The 22,878-nt window shown below is 43.9% G+C and overlaps 2 protein-coding genes across 3 annotated transcripts; one reads left to right on the top strand and one right to left on the bottom strand.

Moving 5' to 3' along the window:
* Positions 1–466: 466 nt before the first annotated feature.
* LOC306916919 (septin-10-like) lies at positions 467–13,630 on the bottom strand. Of its 2 annotated transcripts, none has more exons than XM_079495013.1 (10): positions 13,513–13,630; positions 12,415–12,523; positions 11,444–11,639; positions 10,779–10,965; positions 7,783–7,944; positions 6,367–6,463; positions 5,644–5,812; positions 4,106–4,238; positions 3,112–3,287; positions 467–1,669 (listed from the first exon to the last, which is right to left on the bottom strand). In XM_079495013.1, the coding sequence occupies exons 3-10, from the start codon at positions 11,608–11,610 to the stop codon at positions 1,654–1,656; spliced, it is 1,107 nt and encodes a 368-aa protein (XP_079351139.1). In that variant the 5' UTR covers positions 11,611–11,639; positions 12,415–12,523; positions 13,513–13,630; the 3' UTR covers positions 467–1,653. The 2 variants fall into 2 exon arrangements, with proteins under 2 accessions (XP_079351139.1, XP_079351138.1); XM_079495012.1 differs by lacking the exon at positions 13,513–13,630 and adding an exon at positions 13,386–13,504.
* Positions 13,631–14,358: 728 nt separating this feature from the next.
* Positions 14,359–22,878, top strand: LOC306917225 (uncharacterized protein). Its single transcript, XM_079495358.1, has 5 exons — positions 14,359–14,785; positions 15,359–15,908; positions 19,162–19,388; positions 20,712–21,137; positions 22,120–22,878. The coding sequence occupies exons 1-5, from the start codon at positions 14,400–14,402 to the stop codon at positions 22,559–22,561; spliced, it is 2,031 nt and encodes a 676-aa protein (XP_079351484.1). The 5' UTR covers positions 14,359–14,399; the 3' UTR covers positions 22,562–22,878.

Raw genomic sequence — 22,878 nt, 5'->3', positions numbered from 1 at the left:
GGTCCATGGAAGCAGTTCATGTGAAAGTTCTCCGAGTGTAATATTCATGAAATACACTGGTGGAAAGTAACTACGTACATTTAATTAAGTACTGAACTTAAGTAACATTTTGAGGTATTTGTACTTCACTTGAGTATTTCCAATTTCCAATACTTTTACTTCCACTTCACTACATCTCAGACATATTGTACTTTTACTCCACTACATACAGTATTACTACATTTTGATACCGATACTTTTGTACTCAAGTGAATTTAGAATTCCACTTATACTTGTAACTTGTTATTATGTTCCTGAAATATAAAGAGACATGGGCTGTTGAAACCAAAAATTGAACACAGCGTCGTATTAACCCTAGAACACTAAACATACATTTTGTCACATCATCACTAAACACAGGTATATTTTAGCCAAAGTAAAATATTCCATAAAAAATAGTTTATCAAAATATATTGAAGTACAGCAATACATAGCAACTTACTCTTCTTTATTCTTTAATATTTCATTGTGACCTTTCACACAAAAAAAAAAGAAAAAAAGATATGGGTAAAATCGGTGAAAAACATGGGAATTATTAAAAAAAAGAACCTAAACAACAATAATGGAGCTGGGGAACTTCTCCTTTGGTCCTCCCATTCCTGGGACATGTGAGAATGGTTCAGTGAAGAAAACAATAAAAATAAAGTGTGGGTGTACGGGATTCTTCGCTATCACGGTCACTAAACACGGGTGAAATTCACCCGAACGCATGCCTGTAGAAAAAAAAAACATGGATGTGGGCAGGGAAACAAATCCTACCTTCTATGTCACTGAGCATCATGACGGTACTGAAAGTCCACCCACCTCAGACATTATGAAAATTACAAAAATATAATTGTCTGGGTGAAAATCAACCGTGTTTAGTAGTGTTAAATCATCATGGTCCTGAACCTTATGTCACACAAAATGTATTGAAAAGTCAAAGATCTTTTTGAGTTACATTCTGGGACCTTACCATTGGCTTTAGAAATAGGTAGATTCAGTGGTACTCATTGGTACTAAAGATGTTTTTGGTTGTTTGTTTTACTGTCCATTATATGATGAATTAAGATATTTATTATTTGGGAAAATGTCATCTATTTGTGCTTACCTTTTCTGGCTGGATGATTATTAAAGACTTAAATGACCTTTTAGGGAAGATATTTTCTCGGGCAAAAAGACAGAATGTTGTGTAGGGCTATGTTTGATGTGGCAAATACTGCATTTCATAAAACTAGACTAAAACTACAACTTTTCAGATGACTAAAATATCACTAAAACGAAATGAAAATGTATTCAAAGACTAAAACTAAAACAAAATTAGCTTTCAAAATCAACACTGATTTCAAGTCATCTATATAAATTTACCTATAGAATGAACTCAAAAGCACGACTGAGTCAATTATATCATACACCATTTGCTCCTTTGAGGCGCTTGGATTCTGGGCTTATAATTCTAAGCCTTTGGCACCCTCTAGCTGTAGCAGCAAAACACAATAGTACACAAGGCTAATAGTTCAATACATTTGATTTGACACTTTTACATTACTAGTAAATAAAACCGTAATGGTGGCGATGATTGTGCAATGTTGGATTGTCGTGTGGCAGCAGGGATCTTCTGTCATCTTCATTTCTTCACATGAACCCAGAGCTAAGAAGAGGAACAAAGAGACAAGTAAAATCATTAAAAGGAAATATTTGCATGTATAACTGCCAATCAAAGTGACTGTACTGGCCAATCACAGTGCGTCTTTGGTCTATTGGCAGCAAAAATAACTTGGCAAAACACATAACAGCATAACATCCGTTTAGCAGACCATGGTGGCTCGTGTGGGACGGCCAACCAAGGCATGGGTGCGTGTGTAATGACTAATGAGTCATTACTAATGACATAAGAGATTAATGGAGAATTCTTTTTTGACCAAATGAGCCCGTATGGGTCCAATTGGTTTCATTTTACGCTCTCAAGAGTTAAATTATTGTTAAACATCTGCATTACTTAATTTAAAAGAAGTCTACACAATTAGAGAATGTAGAAGAATTGTTATTTTGATCAAAATTTGCCAAAAGCATGGAATTGTAGACACAATCTTATTCAACGACAACAAAATATTCTACATTTTGGGTCTGAGAGGTAAATGTCATCAAATGGTGGTCCGTGGCTCAAATGCTGAATAAAATAATGGGCCTTGATATGAAAAGGGTTGAAAACCACTGCTTTAAGACATGAGGCCGATTCTACAAATTCCTTCTAAATCCTAACAGTTTGTGTTTCTATATATCAGTGGTCCTCAAACATTTTCATGTCAAGGACCCCCAAAAGGATATGTATTTGGCTGCGGACCCCCACCTGAAAATGTTTTGTTCTGACCCACAGAAAATGTTCCCTTTAAAAGATATAAATATTCAGAGATTTGGACACATTTTCCTGATTCTTCAAAAACAGCAGATCCACTGACGATGAGCTTGTACATCTGCAATTGTTGAATAGTCAGAGTATAAAATATGCCAGGTGTAATGTGGTTACATTTTAGATGCTTTCCCTGGTTTTAATGGGTCAAGAATAACGTTAGCTTGATATGGTGAGATGAAAGAGACTCGCACTAAGTCTACAACACTATCAAAACTTTATGTATTTATTGTGATTATATAATACTATATATGCTTCTTTATGTGAGGCAGTGTGTACACTAAAGAGATGTCATGCACACTTCAGCCAGCACAATGGCTCGTCAGTGCTTAACAGGGACAGCTTACATCAGAAAAGATGTAATATACCAGCTGGGCACTTCAGGAGAGACTACCCAAAGACAGACTGTGTGTGTGTGTGTGTGTGTGTGCGCATGTGTGTGCGTGCGCGTGCCTTAGTTCTTGCGGTCCTTGTCTTTCTTCAGGTTGTTAAAGGACTGGCCCTGTGCGTGCGTGCGTGTGCCTTACTTCTTGCGGTCCTTGTCTTTCTTCAGGTTGTTAAAGGACTGGCCCTGTGCGTGCGTGCGTGCGTGTGTGCGTGCGTGCGTGTGCCTTACTTCTTGCGGTCCTTGTCTTTCTTCAGGTTGTTAAAGGACTGGCCCTGTGCGTGCGTGAGTGCCTTACTTCTTGCGGTCCTTGTCTTTCTTCAGGTTGTTAAAGGACTGGCCCTGCAGGAGAAGCTCCGCCTCCTTCCTGTTGCTGAAGATGTTGAGCTCCTCCTCCAGGCTCCGCCTCTTCTCGTCCAGCTTGGCTCTCTCCTCCTGGTGCATGCGCTTCAGCTGCTCAAACTTACTCTGCAGCTGATTGGTTAGAGACAGACAGACGGACAGAGAGAGGCAGACAGACATACATTATTTCTTATTATTTCTTTTAAACAAATACAGTATTTTCTTCTCTTCTACAAAGTGCCCTACAAAGCCAATTAAATAGTAACTACGAGAAAAAACAAAATCACGGATAAATGGGTTTAAAAGTGTTTCAACTGGTCAGCCAAGTGAGATATCAGCACATAAGTGTGAGGTAATTCTTGCTATAGGCAAGCAAACTATGGTTATTGCACTCCAGCGCTTAAATCGTTGAAAATGTTTAAATCATGCAACAACTCTCTATTTTGCCCTCCTATTGGCCGGGGATTCAGAACTCTTACCAAGGCATTTGTGCGCTTTTGGACAGTATATGCTGGTGACATACCCAACTCAACTCTTCTAATTGAACAATATTCCTATAGGGATAGGCAACCAGCCACACTTGCAATTCCACAGGATTGCATCTTTGTAGTTTGACCTTTTGGGATAAACAAATAAGTCGATGCGTTGTGATGTCCGCACTGTGAGCTTGGTAGAATTCGCTATTTTCAGATCGCTGAAGTGTGTGTAGGGCTGAAGTGGCTAATGTACATGTATGTTTTTACAGTACAGTACTTGAGTTACTTTACACCAATGCTCGCATGGTGTCTGTGAGCTGAGGCAGGCACGTGCACACAGACATCAAAAGGGGTACGCCCGTGCACACAGACATCAAAGGGGGCTTGAGCCCCTGCCCTTTTACCCATCTATAAAACAACCGCCCTCTCCAGGTAATGAAAGCAACACTGCTGAGGTGTATGTCTTCTCTTTACCTCCCTCTCCTTCTCCTTGAGCTCCGTCTCCTTCTCCTTCACGCGCTGGACGAACGACTGCCTCATCTCCTCCTCTCGGCGCTGCAGCTCTCCCTGGAACTCCAGCCGCTTGGACTCGTAGGTCTCCTGCAGGCTGGGGTGATGCATGGAGGGATCATCATCATGGATTGACCCATTATAAGATACTGGAACGCATCTGTGTGACAATAGCTTTTAGCCACTTTTATTATCCATTATTTTATACTTTAGCTGTTGAAAAATATGAGCCAGCTACGAGCTTGTAGATCTGCTATTTCTTAACTCATATCTTTACTTCTGGGGGGTCCCTGGAACAACATATTTTCAGATGGGGGTCGGCGGCCAATTACATATAATCTTTGGGGTCCTTGAAATTAAATAGTTTGAGAAGCACTGACATAGGAGGAGCAGTACACCAAAGCATTATGGGAATTGAAGATCTGCTATTTTTGGGGATATTGTGAAAACGTGTGCAAATCTTTTAATATAATATTATTTCCCAGCTAAACGTTTTTAACTCATATCTACACTTCTCTCCTCCAGCTCAGTGGTTCTCAAAGTGGGGTCCTGGGATCCCCTAGGGGTCCTTGAGGGAGTTCCAGGGGGTCCCCAACTAAATGATAGTTAGGAACCAAATGGACCCTTATGGGTCTGTAACTCTGAGAGTTAAATTCACATTGAGGTTCCATTTGGTTCCTAACTATGATTCACATTGAGTTTACATTATAAATTGGGGGTCCCAGAGGTAGAAATGCCATTAAATAGGGGTCCATAGACTAATGCATGTCAAACTGGGGGTCCTTGAAATTAAACAGTTTGAGAATCACTGCTAGAGCTGTAAAAATCTTCTCTTATGGGGGTCCCTGGCATAGTGGCATATCTCTTAAAATGGGGGTCTGCAGGCTAATTAGTGTCAATTTGGGGGTCCTTGACATGAAAAAGTTTGGGAACCACTGCTCCAGCGTACCTGACCTGGTTCTCTCTCGGGGTCCGTGTCCCGGAAGCCCATCTCCTCCATCTTACCTGACTGGTTCTCTCTCAGGGTCCGTGTCCCGGAAGCCCATCTCCTCCATCTTACCTGACTGGTTTGCTCTCGGGGTCCGTGTCCCAGAAGCCCATCTCCTCCATCTTACCTGACTGGTTTGCTCTCGGGGTCCGTGTCCCGGAAGCCCATCTCCTCCATCTTACCTGACTGGTTTGCTCTCGGGGTCCGTGTCCCGGAAGCCCATCTCCTCCATCTTACCTGACTGGTTTGCTCTCTGGGTCCGTGTCCCGGAAGCCCATCTCCTCCATCTTACCTGACCTGGTTCTCTCTCGGGGTCCGTGTCCCGGAAGCCCATCTCCTCCATCTTACCTGACTGGTTTGCTCTCGGGGTCCGTGTCCCGGAAGCCCATCTCCTCCATCTTACCTGACTGGTTTGCTCTCGGGGTCCGTGTCCCGGAAGCCCATCTCCTCCATCTTACCTGACCTGGTTCTCTCTCGGGGTCCGTGTCCCGGAAGCCCATCTCCTCCATCTTACCTGACTGGTTTGCTCTCGGGGTCCGTGTCCCGGAAGCCCATCTCCTCCAGCTTGCAGCGGCGGTACAGCTCGTAGTGCTGCGTGTGCGTCTGCTCCCGCAGGTCCTCCATGTTCACGCAGATCAGCATCTCTCTCAGCTTCACAAAGTCACAGTGGTTCTCGTTCTCCACTGGGGGGGGGGGGGGGGGGGGGGGATATAGAAATGCTCTGTTTTAATTACTTGTAAGTTGCAACGCAGTGTGAGCTTCTGAACACGGTGTGAGCTTCTGAAGTTTCACAATATTTTATTCTTATTTATTTTGGGGGGTCCCCAGTTCACATATGATTATTTTGGAGGGTCCCCGGTTCAAATATGATTCTTTTTGGGGGCCCCCAGTTATTATGATTATTTGGAGAGTCTCAGCCTGAAAAGCTTGAGAACCACTGTGTTGGAATGCAGCTTTGGGGATGAATCAGTGTCTCAGTGCTTCCTGGATGAAGGCAAGGTTAATTAAATAAGGTTAGGAAGCAAAGACCGTACGGTGGACTCCATGTTGCTCCCTGGAAGGAAAGAAGCATGCGCAATTGAGACCAAGGAAGCTGAACACGGAAGTGTTGGCTGCATATAGCCCATTGCGCATGTTTCTTTCCTTCCAGGGAGCAATATGGAGTCCACCATACGGTCTTCGCTTCCTAACCTTATCTAATTAACCTTGGATGAAGGAGATCAGCAGGTCAGGTTACCTTGCACCACGCCCCAGGGATACTGGCGAGCTTTCACCATCTTGTTCCCGATCTTCACCTCCTCTGTGCTGCCAACCACAGCAAAGGGCAGGATCCCCTGGAACAAGTTCAACACACACTCCATTTTCAACCCGTATCAATTATTGTGGAATAATAATAATTAAAAATAAACGGTGGGTGTAACATGTAATAGAATTGGTCCATTTGTTTGTTTCACATTCTAGAGGGGCATGCCAGTAATTCAAATGGTCATAATGGCTTTTTTCCCAAATACAGGCTTATGTTTTTCTATCTGAACAAATTGTTCCAGTGGTCTCTCCGACGTCCCGTTGGGAGCCGAGTTGATGGAAAGGGTCAGGGGTTCTGGGCAGAGGGGCTTAGTGTTTAGCCCAACTATCTACTATCTATGAGGCATTACATTTAGTTTGAGTTATTTCCAGATATAAATAGTGAAAATAGCCGGTCTACAAGCTCACAACGGCGCACAACGTGAGGTGTTGTGAGCTTGTAGATCGGCTATTTTTCAAAAAATGTCTCTCTTTCTTATATTATTTGACAATTTGGCTAATATCTGACCAGTTTTTATAGTATAGCTTGTTGATTACATTTGATGCAGCAATGGTCTTTTTCTTTTCTTTCTTTTTTTGAGGTATTAATTAAAAGTCCTACATCCACTCATAGGTGCCGGAGAGGGGATCATTTGGGTCTGAATGTCCCCGCACTATTGGGTAATGACTGGTCTATTTATTTATTTTTCCCAACCGGCACTGGTGGTCTCTCTAGCACCGTTCCCATTTTGTTGCGCAATCGTCCTTGTGTATTGGCTGCCGCTGCATGCTTGCCTCTCGCAGCAATGACCATTCTGGCTATATAGCCTACCCTAGTCTCAAGTCTCGATCTCCAATATTGTCCCCCCCACTTTTCTACTGGTTTAGCCTAGTATATAGATGAGGATTTAGGCTTTGAAAATCGATGGTTACAGCATGGTTTGTAATAAATCTTAATTAATTTAATTAAATAACCAAATACAGTTTGGGCTGTCACAGCGAATACACAAATAGACCTTCATCAAATTAATGTGTTTTCCCTTCACTACTAACAGCACATGAAAATGCATTTAAACGATTGATTTCCCTGAACTGCATGAAGGTCTAGTACAGTGGCTCTTAAACTGTTTCAAGCCAAGAACCCCAATGTATTTGACTCCCACCTGGGGGTTTCATGCCAGGGGACTCGAAAAAAACAAGAAACATTTTCCAAACATTTTCAATATTTCTTTCAAATATTTTGAAATGCTGTGAACTTGTAGATCTGCTATTTTTGAATGGCCAGCGTATAAATGGATAAAGTGGTTAAAACTAATATAGCTGGGGGTCCGTGGACCCCACATGATGCCCACCGCAGCCCGACACTCACGTTCATGGTGGAGTTGATACTGGACACGGTCTCGTCGTCTGTGGGGAACTGATAGATCTGGACGCCGTTGCTGACCAGCTCGCTCATGATCTTCAGCTTGAACTTGTGCAGCTCGCTCTTGGAGATGGTGTCTGCTTTGGCGATGACCGGTATGATGTTGACCTGCCAGGAGAAATCACCTCTTTTGATTTACTTTTCATAGAAACAAAATCTATTAAAAAGGAGACTTGTGTGAAGTGAGGGGCGCCCCCTGTATTTATATCGGCCACATGATGTCTTACGTCATTTATTGTCTTAAACAAACATTAAAGTCCATAGACTTGGCTGGCAAACGCTTTACGTCATAAGTGGCTAGCGCCCCTCAAAAAGCACATTTCTTGTGCCTTTTTATATTGGTCCATAGATCGTGCATAGAACTGTGTTTTGAGCACATTGCTCAGAGGCTTTCTTTCAATTCAGTATGGCGGACAATCTAAGTATGCAGAGTTTAAGGGTCTCCCCTTAGTCAATAGGATTAAGATGTGTTGCTTAACTTCCTTGACACCACACCATTCAGCAAAGTTCAATTATAGTGCCACCGAAAGGCCGATCAGCTTTTCAGAATATCCTACAGAGGTTATTAGTGGAGACATTCTACCCTTTTCTACAACCAGTAAGACGCCCTGAGGACGGGAAGCGACCTCGCCTTTTGCACGCATCCGCCTGAGTGACGGCAGACTGCGGGGCGAGTGCTGGTGCTTTGGCATGGGGGGGGTCAGATCAACATATGGGATGAATGATGTACTGGCCATATATGGAGCGTGTCTTGAGTGTACAAGGTTGAGTGTACAGATCAGATCAACATATTGAATGTCAGAACAGGTCAGCTCCATATATGGAGATCTAAGGGTGACAGCGGGGGCAGTGTCTTGGGTGTACAGGGTTTGATGAGTGCCCAGGTAGGGCCGGGTCTGAATTTTCCGAACTGTTGAGAACTCTAGTTTTCGCCGGCTGCACTAATAACTTTGGGGCGGGCCCGTCTAGAGTTTGAATGGACAGGTCAACATATGGAATGTAAAACATGTCAGCTCCATATACGGAGGTTTGAGGTCAGATAAATTGTGCTTGACCCCCTAAAAGGAATAGTACACACTTAAAGGCTTCTGTGGCATTGGGGTGCACAGAGAAAGAAGACATTAGTCACAAGTATTAATGCTGCAAGCCTGCACCGGACACAGACACACAAATCTGGCACAATCAACTATCATTGATCTATCACCAGTCTAGAGTCTTTCTTTTTGAGTCAATACAAGTAAAGCAACAATAACCCAATCTGAGAACCCATCGTCAAAAATAAAGGAAAAACAGCGCCCTCTTTTCCTTGAATTTGACGTCAGTCAACAGTCTGTCTTCATTGTCTTGAGAGATTAACAATAACCAGACATTCACTTCCCAACATTCACGTTGTTTCCCTCCACTCCAGAGTGAAAACAGCCGAGTGCTTATTCATTTTGGAGCGAACACTACGGCAGTACTGTTTTATCAAGCTCACTGGTGCCCAAGGCACAACAGTGAGCAAGTCATCACAGTCTCAAAGCACAACTGTGTTCACAGCCAGAATTGCTGAAGATTTAAAATGACGTAGCGGTCACCAGATTGAAAGTGGTAGTAAAGTATTTTTCCTTAGGGTATAGAGTAGACTGTGCCTCTGTATTGGGAGATGAGTGTGTTTTGTGAATGAAATGAGGAGGAGCAGGTTTGACATGAGTCACATGACATGACAGGCAGGCCATCACAGCACACCTAACTTTCCGTATATAGTTGTATACAGCCTTTTGAAATAAAATAAAAACTAAATCCCATGGCACATGGACACGGAACACATTAATTACTAACACAGTGATTTGTCTTTCCCATTCCACTCCAGAAGAGATGATTTTAATATATGAGCCACACCCGTATAAATATATATATACATTACATACAGTGTAGGTTTGAACCCAAGTTAGACAAAATGTCAAGGTGTGGAGAGTGACAAATCAAGTCAATGTCAAGTAGATGTGGTGTTGTTAAGGGAACCACAAACACCACTGCATAAAAACAGAACACAAGACAGTTTCTGAGGAACCAGAATTTCACATGTCAAGTTTCAGCATAACCGCCTGCCACTCCTCGGAGGCAGGAGTGACGACACGCAGCACCTATACAGGAACCAAGCGCGTCCACGATCCCCTCTGCGAACCCCGGTGACATAATCTCTCACCACGCACCCTTTTTTGTCTTCCCACGGAATGTCAGTGAGAAGCGTCAGTCTAGAAACTCTGCATGAACGTCTCCAGCTGTGAGAAGCGCGCACTTACTCAGCCCCGCCTCTATGTCAGGCATGCTGAGTCCTGTTTTCTTCCTGCGACACCCGTAATTACAAAGCAACAAGCAAGTGCCATGGTTTCAACGAGCCACTGAACGATGCCCAAATAGTTCACCACTGACTGCTGAAGCTGTACGGAGCATTAATTAAAAGCGAAACATGGAATTACCTTCTTCATCTGCCCGCCTTTCTGCTCACACTGCTGTAGTATTAAAGTGATTTCTCCAGCAAGCAGTGCCACTATCCCACCAAGTAGCACCTTATGAAATAATGCACCTTATGTAACATCTATATATGCTGCTATTTTAACTGCCTCAATCCCATTTCATTTGACCCCTGCCACCTTTCTTTTGCACCTTACTTTTCTACTTTACTCTTTATTCATATTAGGACTTTGATACTTCTGAACTTTTTCCTTGTTTTCTTTACCTTTGCTGAAAACTACAAATGACGGTAGATCCGACACAAATAGTCCAAACTCGTGAACAGATATTCTACAAACTCATAACTCACAAAATTGTTTTAAAATAAACTGAGGTTTACAACACAGGGGTACAAAAGAATGTGCGGTTTGACAGGCAAACGTGTGTGTGTGTGTGTGTGTGTGTGTGTGTGTGTGTGTGTGTGTGTGTGTGTGCGTGCATCTCACCTTGCTGTCCAGTTTTTTCATGGTCACCAGGTCCAGGGACTTGAGGGAGTGTCCCGACGGGGCGATGAAGTACAGGCAGGCGTGGATGCGTGAGTCGTGGTAGTTGTGCAGCGACCGCTTGATCTTCAGCTCCTCCTGCAGGTAGGACTCGAACTGCGTGTCGATGTAGTCCACAATGTGCTGGTAACTGCATGGGAAGCAGACCACGTTCAACCCAGATTCAGCTCAAACAAGGGGTAAAATTGATTTAAAGCCCTACAAACAGCCGAAATGTGAATCTGCAATTCGAAACTGGCCCCTGTAAAAAAGCAAAAGTCCCCAACCCCTGAATTGAAAATAGAGGACTCTTCTGTAAACAAGTCTTTTTCTGGTTTTATCCTCTTAGCAGATTTTTGTATTGACCTGTACTTTTCTTAAACTGTACCCATTATGAATGAATGAATGAATGAATGAATGAATGAATGATGTAGTCCACGATGTGCTGGTAACTGCATGGGAAGCCATCTATGAAATCTACGAGAAAAGACATTTATACAATATGTAGTGGTGGGGTCCCTGCTTCATCTCTCTCTCTGAGCTAGGGGTTCCTTGGGCCGAAGAACGTTGAAGACCCCCTGATAAGTAATCATGCAGGAGGATGCGCACGCGCATGCACACGCACACACCTCTCCTGCTTGTTCATCTGGTCTCCGAAGCCCACGGTGTTGACGATGGTGAGCTTGAGGCGCACGTTGCCCTCCTGCAAGTCGTAGGTTTGGTCCGACAGCTTCACCGTGGGCTCGAAGTGGGACGACTCAAAGTTCTCAAAGTTGGTGCTGAACAGCGTGTCCATCAGGGTGGACTTGCCGATGCCGGTTTCACCTGAGGGGGTTACGGAGTAGAGGAGGCATCATGAGATGAGATAGATAACAAAGGGGGTAGTCACTGCCGCCTCACAGCTAGAAGGTCCCGGCTTCAATTCTCGCCGGGGACACTGTGGGCGTGTTCTCTCCTCCTGAGCTGAGCATCAGCGTCCATACCCTAGGTGGGGTTGTCAAAAGGGCCTTTCTATGTGGAGTTTGCATTATCTTCCTGTGTCCCCTAGGCCCTAGGACCAGGATTACTACTTGTTTTTGTGAGGGTACCTACCCTCACAAAACCTAGGAACTGGTTGGTAACGTGTTCCTTCCTTGCGCTACGTCCTACCAGGGAAACCCCCTACCCCCCTACCCCCCAGAAAGTGTAGTTTCTTATTTGGGCTTGCTTCCAAATGTTTTAATTATTATCATTTAAACCAGTGGTTCTCAAATAGTGTCATGCCACATGGACCCCAAGATTAATATGTGCTTGTCCCTATATTCCCCCATCTGAAAATGTTTTGGGCAAGGGACTCCCGTCTCCCGTAACAAATTTGTGTTGAAGATTTGCTGAAAATGGCAGATCTACAAGCTCACAAGGTGACACATTGCGATGCATTGTGAGCTTGTAGATCTGCTGTTTTCAAATAAATGTACTGTTACAGCAGCATACAGGTTTAACATGCTCATGTAGCCAAGTAGTCGCTTCTTTTTGGGTTTGTTTTCCTAAGACCTGGCTGCCTATTTCTCTCACACACTCAGGAAACGCTGACAGCGACGCGGTACTCACTACTACTCACCAATGCAGAGGATGTTGAAACAGAATCCCTGACACGTGGACTTGTTGACCAGCTGATGGGGCAGGCCGTCAAAGCCCACATGGCCCGACAAGGACAGGGGGCGGGCACTCTGTACACAGGGAAATTAACATATATCATTTCAAAATCTGAGCACTACAATAGACTACAATAGACACTTTAAGAGAGATAAGTCAAGCACTTGACTTTATTTGATGTTGTCTAAAGCCACAGTAGTTGGCTGAGCCAGGTGCCACATTTTGAATGTAGTAATGTTCAGCAACTACAGACTAAAGACAATACATATTTGTAATGGAATCGTGTGAGAATCGTGATCTCAATTCTTGTGGAGGAAAATCGAGATTCACATTTGAGCAAGAATCGTGCAGCACTATTATATCAGTGTTGACATTTTCCTTGTCACCGAATTGTGGAATGCCACGATTGTTTTACATTTCTTTGGCTATTCAAAAATCTTGAAAATGTGTGTCTAAAGTGTATACTGTAGTTGCTTATTTGAACTTGTCCTACATTGAGGTGTTTTGGGTCACGGGCCCATTTTTAGGGGTAATGTAGATCTGATCTATTTTGGGTGCCAGGGTCTCCAGCTAAAAAAAACGTTTGCCAAACAAAATTGTAAGAGAGCATAGAGCCCAATGTAAACATTACAAACAGGTACTTTACATTAATTGATACCAATACTGTTGTACTTTTACTAAAGTACATTTTTAATTCCGGACATTTGCTTGTAACTTGAGTATTTCTACATTGCATTACATACTTTTACTAATTAACTTAGTGAGAAATGTGAGTACTTGTTCCCATCACTGCTTATGTCTAGCAGCCAGGCATGTAATGTGGCTAACAACAAAACTCTGACACTAATCAACAAACAACCCGGCGTTAAAATAAACAAACAACAATAGCCCAATAATCAATAAACAGAATAAAGTAATACAGTGTTGTTAGTTTACCCCCTGGCCTAGCGCGTTGTCCGTTGAAATCATCCTTTTATTTATGTATTAAAGTGTCGTAAAGTGGAGAATCGTCTTAAAACTTCTACCCAACATACAAGAATGAAACAACTTTTTTTTCACCCACCACTTATGCAGAACAGTTCACTTCCACAGCATGCAGGGGATGTTTGTACAGTTTTAACTGGTTAACAACTGTGTTATATTAACTTAATAACTTATAAACGAAAAGGTTCTACATTTTTGCCGTTTACTTTTGATGATGAATGCTTCCGATATTAGTGTATTGATTCGTGTTTCCGTTTCAAACCCTTTGTAAAATAAAATGGAGCAGAGCGTTCATTATTACCTTACGATAGTGGTACGGTCTAATTCTAGGGTTTGCGTGAAACAGGACGCCATTGTGGCTCCCGCGCGCCTTTCCTTCGTCCACGTATTGACCGACCCGGATCCAAAATGGCGGTCCGCGTGTCGCAGTTTCGCGGACGTATACAACGTCGTCGGATCGGTTGCTAGGAGGCGGAGAACGCCGCCTGGTGGACAATATAGAGATGATACGCATAGATAGGCCATGTCTCTGTCGTCGCTCAGCTGAAAAGAATCACTCTTTATAAAGATAATAAAGATAAATACAACTTTATTACTCGTCCATTAAATTTCACAATTTGAACTAATAATTCATAATTTGCATTATTATTATTTAGGCTATTGGGATCCTAAGCACCCTGATTCCTGCCTGTCTGATCTCTGATGGTTTATTTGAAAATCTATTTGAAGCAAGCGACTGCAGGGGTTAAGAAGTAGGCTGAATCAGAACGGATCTATGCATCGCAGCTCTATGTGCAGCTCAGTGTGAATAACCTTCTGAATGCAGAGCTGCGGGGATGCAGTCAGTGTGATGGTGATGGAATGGGACAGTGACAGCCTGGGACAGTATCAAACTAAAATATCGTTCGGGGAGGGAAGTGATTGAAAGGCTACAAACAACAAACGTTTCATATTATAATTTGGCAAATGACCGGAGGTCCGATCGAGATGGCGACAGAGTGCACGCAGGACGCGATCCTCCGCTTTCTAACGGTCCGCGGCGGCCGGGTGAGGAATAAGGACTTACTGGAGCACTTTAAAGCCGTGTTCCCCCCAGATTCTAACCCCGACCAGAGGGCCGCCGTCCGGGAGACGTTTAAGGGCTACGTGGACACCGTCGCGTTCGTCAAAAGCGACGAGAACGCGGTCAAATGGGTCTGTCTGAAGAAAAAGTACCGCCGTTTAATAGTCAAAGTCGACGAGGCCAGCATCGGGACAGCCGGGGCAGGTGCTGCCGGGACGGAGGGGGCAGTGCCAGTGCTGGGACAGTCACAGGAGGGTACGGGTCCTGCTGTCCAGAAGGACGTATCTAGGCAAGTACAAACAAAGTGCATGTCATGTAGCCAAGTAGGCTATAGGCTACTGTAGCCTACTTGAGTACAATCATCTACAATGTTGATCTTTTTTATTTATTATTCTTTTATGTATGTCCAATTTTCAATATACTTTTTTCTCAGAGACAAATAGCCACTAGGCCTGCCCTATAGCTATTTGCCTATAGTATACCTTTTTATGCCACTATACCATTATTTGACAGCTTCCAGACTATAGTTTGTTTGCAGATTTAGATTATTATCACAAAACATTTATTTCAGCCATTTTAAATCTTCAAATCATGATTTGTAGGCCTTTGAACTTGTGAAATGAGGACATTCTGGCATATTGAGCACTTTTACTTGTGGCCTACCGTATATTGATGCCAATACTTTTGTAGGCTACAGGTTACTTTTATTCAAGTAGGCCACTACTACCGCCATACCGGACTTTTCACTTGCTGTAAGCCTGGCTGTAACAGAGCATATCTCTACATTGCACTCACCTATGTACTTATAGGCTACAAATAGGCTACTTTTTAGTTTTTTTCATCCACCACTGCATCTATCTAGGTGCGAAAACGAGGTGGAGATCACGGGGACACCGCAGCAGCAGCAGCCGTGCGCCACAGAGGCGCGCACGGAGCGCACGAAGGAGCGCACCGGGGAGGAAAGCGCCACAAGCGGCGAGACGCACCACCACCACCAACACCATGCAGAAGTATCACCTGCAGGCTCAGGTTACGGAAATGAAAAACAGGCGAGAAGAGGCGAGACACAGATTTCTCGTGGAACGATTTTGGTTGACAATAGGAACGAGGAGAAAGTAGACTGTCAGCAACAAGCGCCTGTCATTACGGCTGAGGAGGGGGTCGCGAATAGCGCGAGGGAATCCGTCGTCGTCGACGACATGGGGAACTTGCTGGGGTGTAAAAGTGAGAAGAGCAGCGGCGAGTCAGTTCAGGCGGACCGGGAACCCGCGTCTGACATTCCGCAGATTGCCATCACCGAAGCCTCGCCTCTCCCCGCCGCTGCAGATGGATCCATGTTCGACTTGCCCGGACTTTATCACCACAGTGGGACCGGGCATGATGTCCAGAGTGACGGCACCACGTCGAAACAGGTAGACGCTTTTGATTGATTTGATTGATTGATTGATTTAAGAATTTATTAACAGTTTGCAGAATTACAGTACATTTCAAGCACAAACTCAATACAAAGGCTGTTAACTGTGAGTGGACGACCCAATTAAGCATTACACTTGTTTCCAATAGGGTCCACCATGTTCAAATCATCAAAACATTTAGAGACGTACAAATAGACACTTCTATAGACAGAACAGGAATTCATCATAAAGGAGGTAAAAAGGGAAAAGAAACATATACAGTGAGGGGGAAAAAAGGGGTGGGCGGTGGGGGGGATTCACGTTCAGCTCCGTTAATTTGTTTGTTTTCCTTGGAGGAGCTGCGTTGGGTCCCCAAGTCGGCTCCGTGGCCGTACCTTGAGTTGGCTGTGTGGCCGTGACCGTCTCTTGTGTTGTCCTTGCGTTGGGTCCCCAAGTCGGCTCAGTGGCCATACCTTGAGTTGGCTGTGTGGCCGCGACCGTCTCTCGTGTTGTCCTTGCGTTCGTGTTTGAGGGATTCCGATTTTACAGGGACCAGTTTCGAATTGCAGCCGTCCGTAGGTGCCCTTTGAGAGCGGTTTTGAAAGAGTCAAGGGATTCGCATGTCTTAATGACAGTTGGTAGGGCGTTCCACATTTTGGTGGCATAGGAGCGAAAAGAATTTAGTCCCTTGTTTGTGCCGAATCTGGGTTGTACATGGTTCGTTGCACTCCCTCTGGTGTTGTGGGTGTGGACTTCGTTAACATTAAGGAAGTATCTAGACAGGTACATGGGTATCTTGGTGGTGTATCGAATCTTGTGGACCAGACCCATTTCAAGATGCTGTACTCTGTCGTCGACCCTAAGCCATTCCAGCCTGTCGAAGTGGGCAGGGGTGAGGTGGGTTCGGGGGGCTAGGTCAAGTAGGAGCCTGACCAGTTTGTTTTGGGAAGTCTGGAGCCTGGTTTTAAGGGCCTTTGAGGTGCTGTGGTACCAGGAGGTGCATGCATAGTCAAATAAACCCTGTACAAGGGCTCCTGTTAAGGTCTTCAAGGTGTTTTTGTTGACCAGTGAGGAGATCCTGTAAAGGAATCTTGTTCTATGGTTGACCTTTTTGATTACGTTGGTGGCCATTTTATCACCGGAAAGATTAGCCTCCAGGATGGAACCTAGGTAGGTAATTTCATCTTTACGTGTGATAACATTGTCACCCACTCTAACCAAGAAGCCATTTGCCTTGCTGAGATTACTATTAGAGCCAAAGAGAATGGATTCAGTTTTTCCCAGGTGTAAAGATAGTTTGTTATCAGCAAGCCAGGTGCAGATTGAATCAATCAATCTTTATTTCAGACACAAGAAGATCCATATCACAAACAATACAATACAATGATTGATTGATTGATTGATTGATTGATTGGATAAAGGATATGTGGGCACTATAGGGACAACTAGTCTGCATGGCCACCTTATGTAAAATTGGCTTTTTTGTCCAAAATGTATTATATGTATTTGTCCTTCAACTTATTGTTTATATGTCCCAAAATGGATTTTAGATCAGTTTGTAGTAATTAGAAATATTAGACCTTCATTGTCAAATGTTTATACATGTTCTAATCATGTATACTGTACTTTACTTAAAGGACAAGTTTAGTTTTTTTCAACCAAGGTTCATGTTTTAGGTTGTTTAGAGAAAGTAAAAGATGAGTGTTATTTATTTTTCATTTGCTGCTTTCTTTCGTTTTAGGGATTTTAGCTGTTTTTGACAGGGGGGCGGGGGCATTCGAGCATGGGGCTAAATATGTATTTTTTTACAACATTTTATAGCGATTTCTTTTTTAATTATTTACTATAGTCCTAATAAACCTCAGGAAATTTCATCTGGCCACAAAAGATCACGAGATCTACTGAATGTGTCAAACTGACATTGAGCCTATGACACACAGTGTGGCTTCCCCCCAGTAGGCTACCTTCTCATTCAGTAGATCCTGTGATTTTTTTGTGGCCAGATGTAATTTCCTGGGGTTTATTAGGACTATAGTAAATAATAAAAAAATAAATGGCCATAATATTTTGTAAAAAAATGCATAATTAGCCCCATGCTCGAATGCCCCCGCCCCCCTGTCAAAAACAGCTAAAATCCCTAAAACGAAAGAAAGCAGCAAATGAAAAAAAAATAACACTCATCTTTAACTTTCTCTCATAACAACCTAAAACATGAACCTTGGTTGAAAAAAACTAAAGTTGTCCTTTAAGACCATCTTTCAAATATATTTTTTTACATTTTGGACAAAATAGGCTACAGCTTTTTTTAAATTTGGAACGTTCCTACTTCCTAATACCCTGAGCATACCTGTTTGGTGTGATATGGTGTGACAGTAGGCCTACTCGAGTAAATGTTAACTTATTATAAATTGAATATTATGATCAACCCATTCTCTGATCCAAACTATTTTGACTATTTTTCTGATGCATGAAAACAACTCTACAAGCAATTGCCAAGAATAGAGGAGAAGTTGACCCCGGGGCCCAGACCCCAGAGGTCAAATGCCCCAAACAGATCTATTTACATATTCAAGGAGTGTAAGTAAGTAGCCTTGCCGAGCCATGAGGCCCATAGGGCAGGAGCCTATCTCCTGTTTCTGTAGCGTGAGGCAGCTTGATGTACAAGTACACCCCCTGGACATGACGCTAGTATGTCGCATTCAAGGAGTGTAGTGTGAAGAAAAGTTGTTTCAACAGACGACAAAGACGAGAAAGACAAAGAACAGCCCAGAACGCTACTAGAGAAGTTTGACCCCTGTCCAAACTGGTCTGTTCTTATTATATGATGTGTAACGGCAATAGAACGGTATTAGACCGGTCTTCATCAACGTATTGACAGGGCTCTTAGTTTGAACTATACTGCCTCTGTCTTTTCTTTCCTTGCACCTCTTCATCTCTTTCTATCTCTTTCTGTGTATGAGCTCACAACAAATTAGTATACCTTATTTAGCACCTAAAGTTCTAATCAGGGACCACAGCAGAAATTACATCTTGTACGGCTGTATTATGGCATATGTATTTTAGTAAATAAACTTCCTTGATTTGAAATGAATCTTGTCTTTTGTATATTGCTGGATGATCTATGACCCTGCCTCAGTCAAGAATTCAAAATCCTTCAGAGTTTATGAAACTGATCTGTATCAACTGGTGATATATCTAATTTCATTAATATTAATTTAATGTTAATTAATCACTAATTGACCTATATTAATCACTACACGGTGTACCACAGGGCTCGTCCCGTCGCCGGAACTCCACGGGATCACAGCACAGCCTGCAGTCCGGTCACCCATCGGACGATGACGATGAGTCCCACTCCCGTCGTGGCAGTCTGTCGGGCAGCGACGACAACGCCACCACGCCCAGAGGCAGCCGCCAGAACTTCATCGAGCTCATGATGAACAACTCGCCGCAGGTGCGCCGTAGCATGGCGCACAGGAACTCCTCTCACCTGTCAAGGTCAGGGGTCATCGCCATGGTTGGCTTGTGGTGGACATTTTTGTCGAATTTTCCATTTTTGCCAAATGAGTGGACAATAATATTACCAGAAACACAAAGAACCATAACCATAACATGTCTTTACAGTGTTCACATGGAACCATAAGAGTTAAGGGGGTCCTAATTGCAAATAGAACATTTTAGAACCACTAGTAAACACCGAAACGCGTACGTTGTGCTGTCTGCTCTGCAGCATACTGTGCGAATATAAAATAATAAAAAGTGCCTTAAACCAAATGACATGTCCGTGAGTGCTGGTATTCTCTCCTTAGAGAATTTCTTGTAAAGTTAACTTTCCTCGACCGCGCACCCGGTAAGACTGTTCAGAGAACTTAAGACATTGGAGTCGTGCTGGCGTTCTTGCTTTAAGAACCACTAGTAAGCCTACTAGTTGGACTCCTAATATGTCAGTGTGATGTCACAGTCAATTAGTGTCGTACATATTCTGAAGAAAGCCATGGAGACTCATTCAGTAATTGGGCCTTATGATCAAAATAAGATCATAATGGTGTGTAAAAAAGAAAAATCTAAGAATTTGCCACAGACAAGACCAAGTCTTTGCTACAGACACATTATGACCCCTGCATGGTCAAGGTATAGGGCTGGGTATCAATTATTTATTGTGAGTGAGACTTGATACGGTCTCAATGGTCTGGGTCTTTTATACACTTATACTGCAAGCAAAAGTTGTCCAAAATGTAAAAAATAGCCAAATATAAATAATAATTGATAATATTGTTTAAATACATTATCTAAACTAAAGTTACAGAGATATGATCTCTGTGCATTATCTTCTATAATAATATATTATATATTATATCGCAATATCAATATTGAGGTATTTAGTTCTGTAGTCCTGCAGCTGTGGAAAAAATACTCACATTTGTTACTTAAGTAAAAGTATCAATACTGCAATGTACTGTAGAACTACTCCATTACAAGTAAAAGTATGGTAATAAAAAATTACTTATACCTAAGTATTGGTTTCAAAATGTACTTAAAGTACCAAAAGAATAAAAGTACTCATTATGCAGAATGTCCCACAAGTTCAAAGTGTATACAAATCTTTACAAAATATCAGATGCGACGCATTGTGAGCTTGTAGATCGGCTATATTTTGGCTGAAATATAGGGCTGAAGTGGGTAATGTATGCTTTGTAATAATAATCAGTAACTAAAGTTTTCAAATAAATGTTTGCCTCTGAGATGTAGTGGAGTAGAAGCAAAAGTATTGGAAATTGGAGTATACTTACTTTACACCACTGCTTACTATGTCTAATTAAGGTGCAATAAGGACTCGTGGAGGAGCGACGGGGACTCCTCATCCCTGGCGTCCTCCTCCATGGCCGGGGACGAGGACCGGGCGCCCGTGGCCCTGGACCCCTTGGAGCACGCCTGGATGATGTGTGCGTCCGACGGGGAGTGGGCCGGCCTGCAGGACCTGCTGGCCGACGAGCCCGGCCTGCTGCTGAGGAGGGACTTTGTGACGGGCTTCACGTGCCTCCACTGGGCTGCGAAGCACGGCCGTGCCGAGCTGCTGGCGCTCGTCGTCAACTTCGCCAGGCAGCACGCGGTGCCCATCGACGTGGACGTGCGCTCGGGCGCCGGCGGGTACACGCCGCTGCACCTGGCCGCCATGCACGGCCACGCGGACGTGCTCAAGCTGCTGGTGGGAGCCTACGGCGCCGACGTGGAGGTCAGGGACTACAGGTCAGGGTCCCTTCATCCTAAAGCCCAAATCACACCAAAAGGGTCGCCATGCAACTCCTTGCAACCAAACGGGTGCGAGTAGATGCATGGTGACCCATCTGTGTGGTTTGGGCCATTGAATTGAACCAGTTGAATCACTTGGGTCGACGTGCAACAGGACATGTCACACCGCTGGGACGAACGCTAAAACCGCCTCGTCCCGTCTCGAACCTTTGGTGTGGTTTCTGGCTCCCTGTGTGTCAAATAAATTATTTCAACTAATGCTGTGTTCACATGGGCAGACGCAAAGATCACAGCATAATTTGCGGTGTTGTCGCTTTTGTAAAATCTGCTCACACGGCTGCACTCATTGCAGCATTCCAGCTTTGAATCTGGAAGTTGAACCCACCAGCTCAGCTTCAATTTGTAGCTTTGTAGCTTTTGGAGCAGCTACTGTATATGCATCATTGCGTCTTTGCATCGTCATGTCGCTGGCTTCCATTGACAATGAATGGTAGACTGTGTATCTTTGCATCTGCCCGTGTGAACGCAGCATACGCTTTGAATGGTTTAAGGCCAAAATACACTTCTGATCTTGTACAATATCATGAACCATCCAGACCTCTCGGGTCATCTGGGAAAGGTCTGCTCTCTCTGTCCCTAAAACAAACAAAAAAAGCTATGCGGAAGCAGCATTTCGTTTTTATGCACCGCATATCTGGAAAAAACTGCAGGTCTGCTTCCACTCTTATTTCTTTTAAAACAGAACACAACTAAAGAGCTTTCCGTTTGCTGCTGTCTTTGATCAGGTTATGTTTCTTCTCTTTTCTCTTCTGCACTGTAACTGTATCTATTCATTTTTACTTATTTTGTCTTATACATCCTACAGCCATTTTATAATTGTTTCCGTGTGCCTGATGTGTTCCGTGTAAAGCACATTGAATTGCTGTGTTGTTGAAATGTGCTGTACAAATAAAATGGCCTTGCCTTGCCTTGCCTACAGTGGGAAGAAAGCCTGTCAGTATCTCACCGACAACAACGCCACGATAGACCTACAAGACATCGCCGGAGCGTCTGCCACCGGCGGGGAACGCGACGCGGCCAACGGAGCGCCCGCCGCCGGGGCCCGCCGGAGGCTCTCCAACGTTCTCCACCCACACCTGAACCCCCTGAGACTCCTGCACCACCACAACCACCGCAACGACGGCGATGGCCACGACGGCCACGACGGCACAGAAAACGGGGAGACGGACGGACAGAGGCGCAGCAAACCCGTCCGGAGGAAATCGTCTCTGAGCGACAAGATGAGACCCAAGCTGCAGAGGCTCAGGGACCGCACGTCGAAGATCGTCCACAGCGTGTCGTTCCACGACGCGGAGGACTTCAGGGCGACCCGTAGGGGCTCGTTGAAATCTAGTAGGCCCAAGTCAAACTTTTTCGGGTAAGAGCCGTAAACGACGTCACGGAGGCTGCTCAGCGGAACCGTCAAGTTACCTGTATGCACGCAGTGGTTCTTAACCTGTGGGTCGAGACCACAGAGTGGGGTCCCCACATGATTTGTTTTGGGGGGAGAGGGGTTCCCAGATGACTGTGAAGTGACAATTCAAGGACTTTTAAGTCCTTTTTAATACTACTAAAAATAGCAAAAAGACCATTACTGCATCAAAAGCAATCTAATAAGTACTATACTATAAAAACTGGTGAGACATTGGCCAAATTGTCAAATAATATAAGAATAATTGTGAAAATAGCCGATCTACAA

Source organism: Electrona antarctica (assembly GCF_951216825.1).
Source record: "Electrona antarctica genome assembly, chromosome: 24".
Lineage (NCBI taxonomy): Eukaryota > Metazoa > Chordata > Actinopteri > Myctophiformes > Myctophidae > Electrona > Electrona antarctica.
This window is presented reverse-complemented; position numbering and strand designations above follow the sequence as displayed.

Excerpts from the sequence above, each read along its gene's own strand:
- LOC306916919 (XM_079495012.1), bottom strand. The coding sequence starts at position 13,418 with ATGATTTCAACGGACAACGCGCTAGGCCAGGGG. Across the intron at positions 5,813-6,366 it reads TCCCTGGGGCGTGGTGCAAG|TGGAGAACGAGAACCACTGT; the intron begins GTAACCTGACCT and ends CCCCCCCCCCAG. Across the intron at positions 4,239-5,643 it reads CCCGAGAGCAAACCAGTCAG|CCTGCAGGAGACCTACGAGT; the intron begins GTAAGATGGAGG and ends GCATCACCCCAG.
- LOC306917225 (XM_079495358.1), top strand. The coding sequence starts at position 14,400 with ATGACCGGAGGTCCGATCGAGATGGCGACAGAGTGCACGCAGGACGCG. Across the intron at positions 15,909-19,161 it reads ACGGCACCACGTCGAAACAG|GGCTCGTCCCGTCGCCGGAA; the intron begins GTAGACGCTTTT and ends GGTGTACCACAG. Across the intron at positions 21,138-22,119 it reads GTGGAGGTCAGGGACTACAG|TGGGAAGAAAGCCTGTCAGT; the intron begins GTCAGGGTCCCT and ends CCTTGCCTACAG.